This window comes from Salmo salar, chromosome 01 (assembly GCF_965601325.2).
Source record: "Salmo salar chromosome 01, fSalSal1, whole genome shotgun sequence".
NCBI classification, from domain to species: domain Eukaryota; kingdom Metazoa; phylum Chordata; class Actinopteri; order Salmoniformes; family Salmonidae; genus Salmo; species Salmo salar.
In genome coordinates this window covers 91762038-91778633 of record NC_138291.1, presented here as the reverse complement: position 1 = coordinate 91778633, position 16596 = coordinate 91762038, and the positions used below count along the sequence as shown (strand labels likewise).

The 16596-nt window shown below is 42.2% G+C and overlaps 1 protein-coding gene across 1 annotated transcript; it reads right to left on the bottom strand.

Moving 5' to 3' along the window:
* Window positions 1–8691: 8691 nt before the first annotated feature.
* Window positions 8692–11290, bottom strand: LOC106609875 (parvalbumin beta 2-like). Its single transcript, XM_014208900.3, has 5 exons — window positions 11152–11290; window positions 10284–10347; window positions 9669–9801; window positions 9254–9363; window positions 8692–9096 (listed from the first exon to the last, which is right to left on the bottom strand). Exons 1-5 carry the CDS (start codon window positions 11260–11262, stop codon window positions 9071–9073), a joined length of 444 nt encoding a protein of 147 aa, XP_014064375.1. The 5' UTR covers window positions 11263–11290; the 3' UTR covers window positions 8692–9070.
* Window positions 11291–16596: the final 5306 nt, after the last annotated feature.

The following is a 16596-nucleotide window of genomic DNA, read 5'->3' as shown; positions in this document are numbered from 1 at the left end:
AGTAGCATCTCTCATGACTTCATTTAGTCAGGACAAAATGAAGGTGGAGGGAAGATGAAGGGACCAAGGGAATGATTTTTCTCAATTATACTCGACCCAAAACCCAGTCCAACCCCTTACCAACCATTCATCTCTTGATTGACAGATCTTGATAGTTGATATAAAGGCATGCATAGAAAAATAAACATGTTTGTGAAATTTTCATAATTTGATTCAGTGCCAGACAGTGCCTCTGGCATTAGATCGTTTGACTTCCACACCACCTAGTGGTTTGTCTCTGCCAGTACAGGGCCCTCAACATAACTTCTGACTCCAACTCGAATCAATCAAACTAGAGGGTTGGAAATAAAAAAAGCAAACAGCCTTTTCCCTTATTGATTTAATAAGCATATACAACAGTGAACAATTGTTTGAATATTTAGGAGCCATTTTGGCCTACTTATGTGGATGTTGTGTTGTCTATAGTTTGTCTGTCGGCAGTCTAGTAGGCCTACACTAGAGGCATGGGTCATGGGTCACTGGTCACCTGTAGCCCATAGACACACAGGTGACCAGGAAGTAGGGATGCAAAGGCAATAAACATAGATAGAGAACTCTAGTGCCCAAAAGCCAGTTTTAGCATGGGCAGCGCCATTGAGGACTTTCACCGTTTTGAAGTAGTCAACGTGGTGGGACTTCCTATGGTTTAAGGAAGGATCACATAATTCCATCCAGGTCATCAGGAGGGATCAGCCAATTATTTATACTTGTGAGCAAACATTCCAATGACATATCAATTACCCAAGCCCAGCTAAGTTAATCCCAACCACTGTGTCGCTGGAAGCTGCTATAGACCACCAAGTGCTAACAGTCAGTATCCAAATAACATGTGTGAAATGCTTGCTAATGTATGTGATATCAATAGAGAGGTATATTTTCTGCATGATTTAAATATTAACTGGCTTTCATCAAGCTGCCCACTCCAAAAAAACTTCAAACTGTAACTAGTATTTGCAACCTTGTTCAGGTTATCAGTCAACCTACCAGGGTAGTTACAAACAGCACAGGAATTAAATCATCAACATGTATTGATCACATCTTAATGATCACAATATAGTAGCCATATCTAGGAAAGCAAAGTTCCAAAGGCTGGGCCTAATATACAGTGAGGGAAAAAAGTATTTGATCCCCTGCTGATTTTGTACATTTGCCCACTGACAAAGAAATGATCAGTCTATAATTTTAATGGTAGGTTTATTTGAACAGTGAGAGACAGAATAACAAGAAAAAACTCCTGAAAAACGCATGTCAAAAATGTTATAAATTGATTTGCATAGATAGTCCACTTGGGTAGCTAGCAGGACTGACTTTGTGTTAGCCAGCCAATGTTTAATTACTTCTGCGTTATGAAAGGAACTAGACACGGACACGAATGATCCATTGGTAGTTTGTTGTAACCAAGTATTGGTGCTAACCGTGTGTTATTGGATGCTAGCATGCTAGTTAGCTACGGCGTCATAGGATCCTCCTCTCCACCCTCTCCGAGTTGGGCAACTCTTGGATTGCGTCCTACCTGACAGGTCGCTCCTACCAGGTGGCGTGGCGAGAATCTGTCTCCGCACCACGTCCTCTCACCACTGGTGTCCCCAGGGCTCAGTTCTAGGCCCTCTCCTATTCTCGCTATACACCAAGTCACTTGGCTCTGTCATATCCTCACATGGTCTCTCCTATCATTGCTACGCTGATGACACACAATTAATCTTCTCCTTTCCCCCTTCTGATAACCAGGTGGCGAATTGCATCTCTGCATGTCTGGCAGACATATCAGTGTGGATGACGGATCACCACCTCAAGCTGAACCTCGGCAAGACGGAGCTGCTCTTCCTCCCGGGGAAGGACTGCCCTTTCCATGATCTCGCCATCACGGTGGACAACTCCATTGTGTCCTCCTCCCAGAGTGCTAAGAGCCTCGGCGTGACCCTGGACAACACCCTGTCGTTCTCCGCTAACATCAAGTGACCCGATCCTGTAGGTTCATGCTCTACAACATTCGCAGAGTATGACCCTGCCTCACACAGGAAGCGGCGCAGGTCCTAATCCAGGCACTTGTCATCTCCCGTCTGGATTACTGCAACTCGCTGTTGGCTGGGCTCCCTGCCTGTGCCATTAAACCCCTACAACTCATCCAGAACGCCGCAGCCCGTCTGGTGTTCAACCTTCCCAAGTTCTCTCACGTCACCCCGCTCCTCCGCACACTCCACTGGCTTCCAGTTGAAGCTTGCATCTGCTACAAGACCATGGTGCTTGCCTACGGAGCTGTGAGGGGAACGGCACCTCCGTACCTTCAGGCTCTGATCAGTCCCTACACCCAAACAAGGGCACTGCGTTCATCCACCTCTGGCCTGCTGTCCCCCCTACCTCTGCGGAAGCACAGTTCCCGCTCAGCCCAGTCAAAACTGTTCGCTGCTCTGGCACCCCAATGGTGGAACAAGCTCCCTCATGACGCCAGGATAGCGGAGTAAATCACCACCTTCCGGAGACACCTGAAACCCCACCTCTTTAAGGAATACCTGGGATAGGATAAAGTAATCCTTCTAACCCACCCACCCCCCTAACCCCCCCCTAAAAAAATATATATATAGATGTACTATTGTAAAGTGGTTGTTCCACTGGATATCATAAGGTGAATGCACCAATTTGTAAGTCGCTCTGGATAAGAGCGTCTGCTAAATGACGTAAATGTAAATGTAAATGTATGTTGTTGACGTAAAGAATATTTGCTGGTCTGTGGTGTGTAGTGAGGAGCAACCAGATGCTGCACTTTACATATTTATGAAATGTCTTATTCCAGTTACTAGTAAGCAAGCACTCATTAAGAAAAGGACTGTAAAAACTGTTAAATCCCCGTGGATTGATGAGGAATTTAAAAATTGTATGGGTGAGAGGGATGAGGCAAAAGGAATGGCAAATACGTCTGGCTGCACAGCCGGATATATTGATAAAAGACACCTTGTTTGAGAGAGATTTACATGGTTATCAAAACGTCATGCAGGGGTAAGCCTACATGAAACACAGCCCTTATTTGAAGTGTTTCTAAAATCCCCTATGAGAAACCTTAATGGTGGAAAAACGATTGGAACCATTTCCCTGTTTGACCGCTAGGTGTTATGAGTATTATGACACCTCCACTGTGGGGCTCTATGGCACAGGCAGAGACAATAGAGAAAGCAAGACATTTCATAGGGCCTTTTTTCTGGTTAATCTGTGGTGAGTTGGAGGGGGAGAACTAAGTAGACCAGACCCAGCTGCTATCGCATTGGTGAGCCACCCCCTTAGTAGACCGGAACTGTGATTTTTTTTCCCAATGGTAAAAGGCCTTTTGGCATCATCTTTAAAATCCACAATCGTTGGCACAGGTATGGAGAACCTACTAATTACATCTGCCTGCATGGAATTGTTGCAATCTATGTTTTGAATTTTGCTGCTAATAAATGGGCAAAAAGTCCAACCACAGATAGCGTCTGCATGAACATTTCATTTACAATCCCACCAGACTCGGTTAACCACTACAAAAGTAAGAGTTCACCTCTCGATGACAATGGATTATTTTATGGACATTAGATTGAATATTCTTCATGCAATTGGCTGTCACCTAACTCAAAGTCCTCCTGACTTCAGAGTCTAGAATGTTTGTCTCTATGTTTTTGGCACGATGTGTTGATAATTAGTTTATGGACATTGGAGTGAATCTTTTTTATATATATATTTTTTTATATGATTTATTTATTTGTTATGTTTATTTACTTATTTATTTTTACCCCCTTTTTCATCATATCCAATTGGTAGTTACAGTCTTGCCCCATCGCTGCAACTCCCGTACGTCCTCCGAAACACAGCCTCGCCAAGCCGCACTGCTTCTTGACACAATGCACGCTTAACCCGGAAGCCAGACACACCAATATGTCGGAAGAAACACCATACACCTGGCCACCGTGTCAGCGTGCATGCGCCCAACCCGCCACAGGAGTCGCTATAGCGCGATGGGACAAGGACATCCGGCCGGCCAAACCCTCCCTTAACCCGGACTACGCTGGGCCAATTGTACATCACCTCATGGGTCTCCCGGACGCGGCTGGCTGCGACATAGCCCGGTATTGAACCAGGATCTGTAGTAACGCAGCTAGCACTGCATGATGTATTGATACACAATGTGATGATAATTAGTTTATGGACATTGGATTGAATCTTTTTCCTGCAATTGACTGACACCTTACTCGAAATCCTCCTGACTTCAGAGTCTGGAAAGTTTGTCTTTATGTTTTCGGTACGACGTGTTGATAATTAAGGGGTCTGTGGTTTTACAGGTTGGTTCTCCTGTGTGTCTTTCTCACTCAAACACCCACAGGCACAGCCACACACAGCCCACGAGCGCCGCCCCTTCCAATAGAACTGTTGGATTTTCAAATCTAAACAACGAGAGGTCTCCCTAGGGGAAAAAATATTTTACAGGACCAATCGATGCGTCTGCTCAATTCCTGAGTGAATATTGCTTTAATAAATAGCTTCCTGTCCAGACCAGTGAGTCACAGCTCTTCCTCACTGTGTGGTCATGTGGGTCACATTAACAACATTCCCTGGTCTGATGAAACCAAGATTGAACTCTTTGGCCTGAGTGCCAAGCTTCACGTCTGGAGGAAACAAGGCATTGCTCATCACTTGGCCAATACCATTCCTACGGTGAAGCATTAGGTGGCAGCATCATGCTGTGGGGATGTTTTTCAGCAGCAGGGGATGGGAGAATTGTCTACATCGAGGGAAAGGTGAACGGAGCAAAGTACAGAGAGATCCTTGATGAAAACCAGCTCCAGAGCGCTCAGGGGCGAAGGTTCACCTTCCAACAGGATAATGACCCTAAGTACACACCCAAGACAATGCAGGAGTGGCTTCGGGACAAGTCATGAATGTCCTTGAGTGGCCCAGCCAGAGCTCGGACTTGAACCCGATCGAACATCTCTGGAGAGACCTGAAAATAGCTGTGAAGCGACGCTCCCCATCCTACCTGACAGAGCGTGAGAGGATATGTAGAGAAGAGAAGGAGATACTCCCCAAATACAAGTGTGCCAAGCTTGTCGCATCATACCCAAGAAGTCTCAAGGTTGTAATCGCTGCCGAAGGTGCTTCAACAAAGTACAGAGCAAAGGGTCGGAATACTTATTTAAATGTGATATTTACATTGACATTTTTTTTTACATTTGCCAACATTTCTAAAAACCTGTTTTTGTTTTGTCATTATGGGGTATTGTGTGTAGATTGATGAGAAAAATAAAACAATTGAATACATTTTAGAATAAAGCTGTAAAACAAAATAATTTGCAACCTGTGTTGCACAGCTGTCAATTTCTTTGTCTTTAAATGAAACTGGTATACTTTTTTTATTTATCACAATTTTCTTTAACCAATTTTGGTCTTTAATGCAAGGCCGACAGACAAGTTCCTTACCTTGTCCCCCTTCCACTTGCCTCTACCACTTTTGCGGTTATGCTACAATTAGTTGGCTATAATTTTCAATAGAGCAGACATTTTTGTATATTTTTGTAAACTGCATGTGTGACATAAATCTACCAGTCCAATTTATGATATCATTTACAAATATTATACCTTTAAAAAAATATATATATTTTTTTTTTAATCAATTAGTATATTTGAGTTTAATCATAATATTTGTTGTAATATTTGGTATGTACTTTCTGATGGAGTTAACTGAAACAGCAATGAACTTACTATGTTTTGTTTTAAAAATAGCTACAGTTGAAGTCGGAAGTTTACATACACCTTAGCCAAATACATTTAAACTCCGTTTTTCACAATTCCTGACATTTAATCCTTGTAAAAAATTCCCTGTCTTAGGTCAGTTAGGATCACCACTTTATTTTAAGAATGTGAAATGTCAGAATAATAGTAGAGAGAATGATTATTTTCAGCTTTTATTTCTTTCATCACATTCCCAGTGGGTCTGTCACGCCCTGACCGTAGAGAGCCTTTTTATTTCTCTATTTGGTTAGGTCAGGGTGTGATTTAGGTGGGCATTCTACCTTATGTATTTCTATGTTGGCCTGATATGGTTCCCAATCAGAGGCAGCTGTCTTTTGTTGTCTCTGATTGGGGATCATATTTAGGCAGCCTTTTCCCACTGGGTTTTTGTGGGATCTTGTTTTTGTATCGCTACTATGAAGCCTGCAGAACTTTACGTTAGTTTCTTTTGTATTTTGTTGTTTTGACGGTGTTCATTTTAATAAAGGGAAAAATGTTCGCCTACCACGCTGCACCTTGGTCTCATCCTTCAGACGAATGTAACAGGGTCAGAAGTTTACATACACTCAATTAGTATTTGCTAGCAGTGCCATTAAATTGTTTAACTTGGGTCAAATGTTTCGGGTAGCCTTCCACAAGCTTCTCACAATAAGTTGGGTGAATTTTGGCCCATTCCTCCTGACAGAGCTGGTGTAACTGAGTCAGGTTTGTAGGCCTCCTTGCTCGCACACACTTTTTCAGTTCTGCCCACACATTTTCTATAGGATTTAGGTCAGGGCTTTGTGATGGCCACTCTAATAACTTGACTTTCTCTTAAGCCATTTTGCCACAACTTTGGAAGTATGCTTGGGGTCATTTTGGAAGACCCATTTGGAAGACCCATTTGCGACCAAGCTTTAACTTCCTGACTGATGTCTTGAGATGTTGCTTCAATATATCCACATAATTTTCCTACCTCATGATGGCATCTATTTTGTGAAGTGCACCAGTCCCTCCTGCAGCAAAGCACCCCCACAACATGATGCTGCCACCCCCGTGCTTCATGGTTGGGATGGTGTTCTTTGGCTTGCAAGCTTTCCCCTTTTTCCTCCAAACATAACAATGGTCATTAAGGCTAAACAGTTCTATTTTTGTTTCATCAGACCAGAGGACATTTCTCAAAAAAGTACGATCTTTGTCCCCGTGTGCAGTTGCAAACCATTGTCTGACTTCTTTATAGCGGTTTTGGAGCAGTGGCTTCTTCCTTGCTGAGCGGCCTTTCAGGTTATGTCGATATAGGACTCGTTTTATTGTGGATATAGATACTTTTGTACCTGTTTCCTCCAGCATCTTCACAAGGTCCTTTTCTGTTGTTCCAGGAGACAGAACGCGTCTCCTTCCTGAGCAGTATGACAGCTGCGTGGTCCCATGGTGTTTATACTTGCGTACTATTGTTTGTACAGATGAACATGGTACCTTCAGGCGTTTGGAAAATACTCCCGAGAATGAACCGGACTTGTGGAGGTCTACAATTATATTTCTGAGGTCTTGGCTGATTTATTTTGATTTTCCCATTATGTCAAGCAAAGAGTCACTGAGTTTAAAGGTAGGCCTTGAAATACATCCACAGGTGCACCGCCAATTTACTCAAATTATGTCAATTTGCCTATCAGAAGCTTCTACAGCTTCTACAACAAATGACATCATTTTCTGGAATTTTCCAAGCTGTTTAAAGGGACAGTGAACTTAGTGTATGTAAACTCCTGACCCACTGGAATTGTGATACATTGAATTATAAGTGAAATAATCTGTCTGTAAACAATTGTTGGAAAAATGACTTGTGTCATGCACAAAGTAGATGTCCTAACCGACTTGCCAAAACTATAGTTTGTTAACAAGAAATTTGTGGAGTGGTTGAAAAACAAGTTTTAATGACTCCAACCTAAGTGTATGTTACGTGCCTCCTAGTAGGAGGGAGGTGCAGGAATCAGGAGCAGGAGAGCAAGGAAGTCCCAGTGGCACAATCATTTATTAAAGGAGTCCCAACTCAACAACAACATGGGGGGAAACACGCTCAAACGAAGTCTTCACACACAGGGAAAGTAACGCAACACACGGAGGAGAAACCTGTACTCCTAAACATAGTTCAAAACGGTACAACTACCGAGTGAAAAGAAAACCCTGTGGTGCAGACACGCACCCCTAACAAAGTAACACATACAAACAATCCCGCACAAAGACTAGCAGGCAGCGGAGGTAAATAAACCCACCGAAATCAACTAATGGAACACAGGTGTGACAAAACAGACAGACACAAACGAAAAGGAAAAATGGATCGGTGGCAGCTAGTAGACCGGCGACGACAACCGCCGAGCACCGCCGGAACAGGGAGAGGAGCCACCTTCGGTGGAAGTCGTGACAGTGTATGTCACCTTCCGACTTCAGCTGTATTTTTTAGAGATTATTTCATTTTCAAATAACTGAAAGTTAGATTTAGGTCTTAGTGACAGAAATATACATGACTAAACAGAATGTTAGCTACTATATGACATGTGACTATTCCAGTTGAACCATTGACCTCTCAACTCCTCACCTTAGTTACTACTGTATGTGGTGATCATTTTGGTGATAAATAGCGGTTGCTCCGCTTATATCCTTTTCACACTATCCTACTGACCCAAACTATGCTGGTTTCGATAAAAAAATTTCACATTGTCCTTTTCAGCAACTATGGGGGATGCGTCACCAGGCCAGCTCAGTACAGCTTGGTTTGGCTTGGTTCAGTTCAGATCAGTATTGTGAGAAAAGCTCTATTAAAGTGGGTCAGGTGATGACAAAATTCCCCTCTTGTCTAAATAGGTACTCACATGTGGAGTGGTACTGAAATGAAAGCAAACTCTAAAGAAAAGATGAGACACCATATTGAAAAAGAACGTTTATTCTCTTCTATATATCGTTCGACGTCCATTTCCCAAAAAGTGCACCATTGATTTGACACTAAAGCAAAACTCAAATTAACGAGGACAGCGGAGACACAGCCATGCTACATTTACATTCAAAGTGGACAGAAAGATGCACTATGGGAAGACAGTCACAGGCTATGTCTGATATGACACCCTATTCCCTATGTAGTGCACTACCTTTGCCCATCGGCAATGGGAAAAGGTAGTGCACTATCAATGGGATAGGGTGTCATCTCAGACACAGTCACAGTCACGTGTATAAAAGTGTTATGATGAAAAGGGGGATGTCTTGGGTCAAGTTGTTCCTTCAGATCAAGATGTGTTGGTCAGGTCTTCATTTATCCTTTGATCATGGCAGCAAACTCTGGAAATGTGAACACAAAAATGTATATCAATGGTTCAATAATTTCTTATTCAACAGTTAATTTTCAATTACATCTGAGATTGCAAAGACTTGCAAGGAACATGCATGTTTTGTTGTTGAAAGAATGCTCCAAAATTCCAAAAGGAATATTCCTCACCATCAACTCCAATCATGCCATCACCATCCTTGTCCCCATCAGCCAGGAAAGCCTTGGTCTCAGCGTCAGTCAGGGCTCTGGCAGAAGCAGAGAAGTTCTGCAGGAACAGCCTGGATAGATACAGCGCATACAGGCAATGAGCAAAGACCGTGAATACAGACTATCCTGCTGCTTTCCTTCTCCACTCATATTTTGCTGAGCTAAAAATACAGAGGGGTAGGTTTGTAGTTAGGTATCCCCCCCCCCCCCCCCACACTAAACAATCAGTCAAGCCCCCATTCACTCTAAGGAACATGATCAAACTCTCCCTTTCAGCACACCAATAGAGCTGTGAGCCTGGTCAGGCATGAGAGAGCAGGCATAAACCAGAATCAGAGGTGTTAGAGGATGAGTGGAATATCAGAGGGGTCCTTACTTGAGCTCATCCTCCTCAATGAAGCCACTCTTGTCCTGGTCAATGACGTAGAAGGCCTTCTTCACGTCATCGCTGGACTTGCTGGCCAGGCCAACCTTGGCAAAGAACGCCTTGTGGTTGAAGGAGTCAGCAGCTGAGGGGAGATCAGGTATCCATTAAACTGCTGTAGGAGGATTTCACAGTTACAGCTATACTGAACGATGCTGGTGGGCCATGGCTGTGCCTGCTTGCCCAGGGATAGTCTAGTGGTAGAGCTGCTGCCCCCGGACTGGACCACATACTCCTGGAGGCAGCGGTTCAATATTCCAGTCACTCTTTTCTGTGCTATATCCCTCTCATCTATCTCATCAACCACAAACAGAAAGAAAATAAAGAAGCCTGCTCTATACAATGTCACACACAATCATAGAGAGAGAGAGAGAGAGAGAGAGAGAGAGAGAGAGAGAGAGAGAGAGAGAGAGAGAGAGAGAGAGAGAGAGAGAGAGAGAGAGAGCAGACAGACAAACAGACAGACAGACAGACAGACAGACAGACAGACAGACAGACAGACAGACAGACAGACAGACAGAGAAATTAGAGAGTGAAAGTGAAGTGAGGCATCTATAAGAGGTTTACCTGTGCAAGCAGCGAGGGCTGCAGCAACATCAGCATCGTTAAGACCGGCGAAGGACATGTTTAGCTGTGGAGAAAGCGGAGAAGATCAGTTACAGCCAAGCAAATGTTATTCTGTTCTTCACCTGCTTCTGTATAGCAACTGACACTACTGATTTCATTATGCTGTAACTTTGTCCTTTATCCAAGTTGGATATTTGGAAGATTGAACCTCTCCACCCATACAATTACATTTCCTAATAATATAAGTGGTAATAACATAGTTATTGTTATGTTATTAACATCTGAAAATCAAGTTATATTATTTTGGTTAGCTTTGGTTATTTTGGTTAGGATAGGTTAGGACAAGTTCTTTTGATTCGTTTTGGTTATTTTGATTAGGATAGGTTAGGACAAGTTCTTTTGATTAGTTTTGGTTCTTTTGGTTAGTTTTGGTTCTTTTGAATAGTTTTGGTTCTTTTGAATAGTTTTGGTTCTTTTGGTTAGGATAGGTTAGGACAAGTTCTTTTGATTTGGTTCTTTTGATTAGTTTTGGTTCTTTTGGTTAGGATGGGTTCACACAGCAGAGAGCATCAGGATGGAAGGTCTTCTATTCCAAAGCCCAGACTTGCAGGTAGTGAATGATAAAGTATATCATCCCAATGATGTAGCCTAGGGATTTAGTTGTATGATGTCCTTCCATTTGGTTCCTTGATTATTCCAAAGGCAAAAAACTTTTCCTGAGTTTCTTTAATTGAGATAGCCTTTATAGTAGATGCTTCCTCCATGTTCAGTTCCATAGCAAGGTGTAGTAAAGCTGAAGGGTTGAAGATACATGCAAGATGTTGTCGACCTGACAAGATGAAGATTTATCCCTCTGCAACAGACTCACCTCAGGTTTGGCTCTAAGGCTTGAGTGGATTCGCACAGATGATTCTGCCAACTGGTGTAAGCCCCCCCTGCCTAAGCCTTCGATCTTATATACCCTACTCACCTGAAACATGAGACGTAATGTAATAGACACCGCATGCAAAGCAGTTGGTAGAAAATGTGTCCTGTAGTCGGCGTCCTTTCTATTTATATATACATACATGAAAATGCTTAAAAGGTACTTGTATGCTTAATATTAAATCGGGCTAATAATATACACTTCTGCTATGGATGAAAAATACTTGCTGCCGATGCAGATTTATATCTTGTGAAAAGCCATACAGATGATGTGATGAGGTAAATTGGATTTGTAGTTATTGAAAATCAGACTTTACACACAGATGTCTGAATCTTTTGTTGGTTTCGAAGTTCACAAGTGAGCACCTGCACGTGCGCAAACGTTACTGTGATATTTAAAAAATAATTTCAAATGTTTAGATTTCAAATGAAGTGTTATTTGTCACATGCTTTGTAAACAACAGGTGTAGCCAGGGCTCTATTCAATCCTTTTGCGGAAGTTCAGCTTTACAGAGTGATTGAAATTGAAAGACAATGTTTCTGCTTTAGCATAGACCGCATTCTCGGTAAACGATGCATATATCGTCTCAATCTGAAATTACCTTTACATTTATATCTCTTCAGCTTTACACATTGAAAAAAAGCCCTAATAGTGAAATGCTTACTTGGGTTTTTATTTATGTTTTACTGTCTGTTTTACAAAATGCATCAATAACCACTTAGTTTAACCTGTCGGATAGGGGTCAGTATTTTCACAGCCGGATAAAAAACGTACCCGATTTAAACTGGTTACTACTCTTGCCCAGAAACGAGAATATGCATATAATTAGTAGATTTGGATAGAAAACACTCTAAAGTTTCTAAAACTGTTTGAATGGTGTCTGTGAGTATAACAGAACTCATATGGCAGGCAAAAACCTGAGAAGATTCCAAGCAGGAAGTGCCCTGTCTGACAATTTGTAGTCCTTCTGTTGCATTACTATCGAAATTACAGTATCTGTGCTGTTATGTGACACTTTCTAAGGCTTCCATTGGCATTCTAAAGCCTTCAGAAACCGGATTGACGCGTCTCCTGTCTCTGGGCAGATAACAGCAGCATAGTTTGTCAGTGGACTGCCTGGTGACAGAGAGACTGGAGATGCGCGTTCACAAGACCTCGCCATTTTTTTCTTTCCCTCTTTGAATGAATACAACATTGTCCGGCTGGAATATTATCGCTATTTTACGAGAAAAATAGCATAAAAATTGATTTTAAACAGCGTTTGACATGCTTCTAAGTACGGTAATGGAACATTTTGAATTTTTTTGTCACGAAATGCGCTCGCGTGTTACGCTTTGGATAGTGACCTGAACGCACGAACAAAACGGAGGTATTTGAATATAACTATGGATTATTTGGAACCAAAACAACATTTGTTGTTGAAGTAGAAGTCCTGGGAGTGCATTCTGACGAAGAACAGCAAAGGTAATACAATTTTTCTAATAGTAATTCTGAGTTTAGTGAGCCCCGAAGTTGGCGGGTGTCTGAATAGCTAGCCTGTGATGGCTGAGCTATGTACTCAGAATATTGCAAATGTGCTTTTGCTGAAAAGCTATTTTAAAATCTGACATAGCGTTTGCATAAAGGAGTTCTGTATCTATAATTCTTAAAATAATTGTTATGTATTTTGTCAACGTTTATGATGAGTAATTTAGTAAATTCACCAGAAGTTTTCGGTGGGTATGCTAGTTCTGAACATCACATGCTAATGTAAAAAGCTGTTTTTTGATATAAATATGAACTTGATTGAACAAAACATGCATGTATTGTATAACATAATGTCCTAGGAGTGTCATCTGATGAAGATCACCAAAGGTTAGTGCTGCATTTAGCTGTGGTTTGGGTTTATGTGACATATATGCTTGCTTTGAAAATGGCTGTGTGATTATTTTTGGCTGGGTACTCTCCTGACATAATCTAATGTTTTGCTTTCGTTGTAAAGCCTTTATGAAATCGGACAATGTGGTTGGATTAACGAGAGTCTTATCTTTCAAATGGTGTAAAATAGTCATATGTTTGAGAAATTGAAGTAATAGCATTTTTAAGGTTTTTGTATTTCGCGCCACGCTCTACCATTGGATATTGGTGAGGCGTTCCGCTAGCGGAATGTCTAGATGCAAGATTAACAGTTCAAAAGTCTAATTTACAACCGAGCTGCTCTAATGAATAATTGGCATGTGCAAAATGTCTGTAATGAGTGGTTGCTCATGTAGCCTAAGTGTTGAACAAAAGTAGAGTTGATGATGTATTGCTGTAGGTGTAGAGTGCTGTATTATGTTGCAGAAGGAAACAAAGACACTTGAATTACTTGAAAGGCTAATTATAGTGGTGTTGATGTGTCTTTTATGTTAATAATTTTAAAACACCATTTAAAGGCCCATTGCAGTCAAAAATGTGATTTCCTGTGTTTTATATATATTTCCACACTTTAAGGTTGGAATAATACTATGAAATTGTGAAAATGATGATAATGCAGTTTTAGTGTAAGAGCTGTTTGAAAAGACTGTCTGAAATGTCAGACTGTTTTGGGATAGGGTTTTGGAATGGCTGGGGACATCACCAGATGATAAATTAGTTAGTAGACTAATAACAAAGACAGTTCCAAACCTCTCTGCCAATAACAGCTAGTTTTCAATTTTACCCTCCCCACTCAAGCCACTCCCAGACAGTCCTAGCAAAATTCTTGCTTGAGAAATGGCTCTTTGCTATGAAGCTATTTTGTTTATTTTTGACCATTTTAATTGAAAATAATCACTGTAAAGTAATTCATTGTTACCCAGAAATGATTTGATATTAAGATAAAAATGGCTTCCTTGGACTTTTAACTAGTGTGTAAATCACCAAGTGCTGCTGACACAATTGAAATTATATGAGGAAAATAAAAGCAAAAAACTCAAGCAACATAACATAATTCAAAATCTAACCCAAAATGTCACATTCAATTTTTATAGGTTGTTTTATCTATCATATGATCTTCTTTGTTTGTTTGTAATTGTTATATAAGATTTGCACATTTTGCAAACAAGACAATAAAATTATACCAGACCACATGAAAAATATTAATTCATAGAGCTCTAATTAGGGCCTAATAACTTATGGAATCGTTAGTCTGTTCAATAGCATGTCACACATCTTTCCCAACAGTAGGATGTACTGGTCCCTCCTGGGCAGTTCAACATGTTGATTGGGGACCTCTTTGCTGAGGAATGTGAATGCTTTTCCTCAGTGTGATTGTAATTGCGTATATAATGGTGCATGAGGGGATGGCTGCCGTTTTACGGGCTCCTAACCAGCTGTGGTATTTTGCTTGTTTTTATGCATTGTTTGTAACTCATTTTGTACATAATGTTGCTGCTACCGTATCTTATGACCAAAAAGAGCTTCTTGAAATCAGAACAGCGATGTCACGGTTGTCGTAAGGAGAAGCGGACCAAAGTGCAGCGTGTGTGTCGTTCCACATTTTAATTACACTGTGAAACTATGCAATACATAAATAAACTGAATGACAAAAACAACAAACCGTGATGCAGAGGTGAAACATACACTGACTCAAAGATAATCTCCCACAAACCCAGGTGGGATAAAACCCCCCTACTTAAGTATGATCTCCAATTAGAGACAACGAGGACCAGCTGCCTCTAATTGGAGGTCATCCCAAAAAACAACAACATAGAAATAAAAAACTAAAACCTGAACATAGAAATAGAAAACATAGAAAAAAAACCTGTCACGCCCTGACCAACTCTACCATAGAAAATAACATATTTCTATGGTCAGGACGTGACAGTTTAGGTGCGGATTCCGACCGCACCTAAACAAAACAACAACAAACCCCCCCCCCCCAAAAAAAAGGGAGGGCAGGGTGGGTAACTATTGTCTATGGCGGCTCTGGTGCAGTACACATAACCTTCTCATCCCGCGGATCCTCCCACAGAGGAGGCGGCTCCGGTTCGGGGCATAACCCCCGCTCCGCCCGCTGATCCCTCTGCTTCTGTGCCACCAGACCGTGGATCGTCGTCGGAGAAACCGGACTGTAGATCATCGCCAAAGGCTCTGTACTGCAGACCGCCGCCGGAGGTTCTGGGCTCCAGGCCGTCGCCGGAGACTCTGGGCTGCAGGCCGTTGCCGGAGGGTACGAACTGGGGAACGTCGCCGGAGGGTCCGGACTGGGGAACGTCGCTGGAGGGTCCGGACTGGGGAACGTCGCCGGAGGGTCTGGACTGGGGAACGTCGCCGGAGGGTCCGGACTGGGGAACGTCTCTGGAGGTTCCGGACTGTAGGCCATCTCAGGAGGTTCCGGACTGTAGGCCGTCTCAGGAGGTTCCGGACTGTAGGCCGTCTCAGGAGGTTCCGGACTGTAAAATGTCGCCGGAAGCTCTGGACTGGGAACTGTCGCCGGAAGCTCTAGACTGGGAACTGTCGCCAGAAGCTCTGGACTGGGAACTGTCGCCGGAAGCTCTGGACTGGGAATGCGCAGACTAGTAACACGCACCTCAGGGCGAGTGAGGGGAGTAGGAACAGGACACCCAGGACTGGGCAGGCGCACTGGAAGCCTGATGCGTGGGGCTGGCTCAGGTGGCGCCAGACTGGTAACACGCACCTCAGGGCGAGTGAGGAGAGCAGGCACAGGACGTATCTGACTGAGGACACGCACTTCAGGGAGAGTGTGAGGAGGAGTTCATGTTGGGTACCCTCGTTCCAATACGTTATAAAAGAGAATGCATTCGTCCACCTTGAATATTATTCATGTTCTGGTTAAAAAAGGCCCTAATGATTTATGCTATACAACGTTTGACATGTTTGAACGAACGTAAATATATTTTTTCCCCTCGTTCATGAAGTGAAGTCCGGCGGGCTTAGATCATGTGCTAACAAGACGGAGATTTTTGGACATAAATGATGAGCTTTTTTGAACAAAACTACATTCGTTATGGACCTGTGATACCTGGAAGTGACATCTGATGAAGAGAATCAAAGGTAATGGATTATTTACATAGTATTTTCGATTTTAGATCTCCCCAACATGGCGGCTAGTCTGTATCGCAATGCGTATTTTTCTGGGCGCAGTGCTCAGATTATTGCAAAGTGTGATTTCCCAGTAAGGTTATTTTTAAATCTGGCAAGTTGATTGCGTTCAAGAGATGTAAATCTATAATTCTTTAAATGACAATATAATATTTTACCAATGTTTTCTAATTTTAATTATTTAATTTGTGGTGCTGACTTGACTGCCGGTTATTGAAGGGAAACGATTTCCTGAACATCAACGCCACAGTAAAACGCTGTTTTTGGATATAAATATGAACTTGATAGAACTAAAAATGCATGCATTGTCTAACACAATGTCCT

Coding starts and splice junctions, on each gene's coding strand:
- LOC106609875 (XM_014208900.3), bottom strand. CDS start 11,262: ATGTTTCAGGTGAGTAGGGTATATAAGATCGAAGGCTTAGGCAGGGGG. Junction 9,364..9,668: donor ATTGAGGAGGATGAGCTCAA/GTAAGGACCCCT, acceptor GTATCTATCCAG/GCTGTTCCTGCAGAACTTCT. Junction 9,097..9,253: donor TGGCATGATTGGAGTTGATG/GTGAGGAATATT, acceptor TCACATTTCCAG/AGTTTGCTGCCATGATCAAA.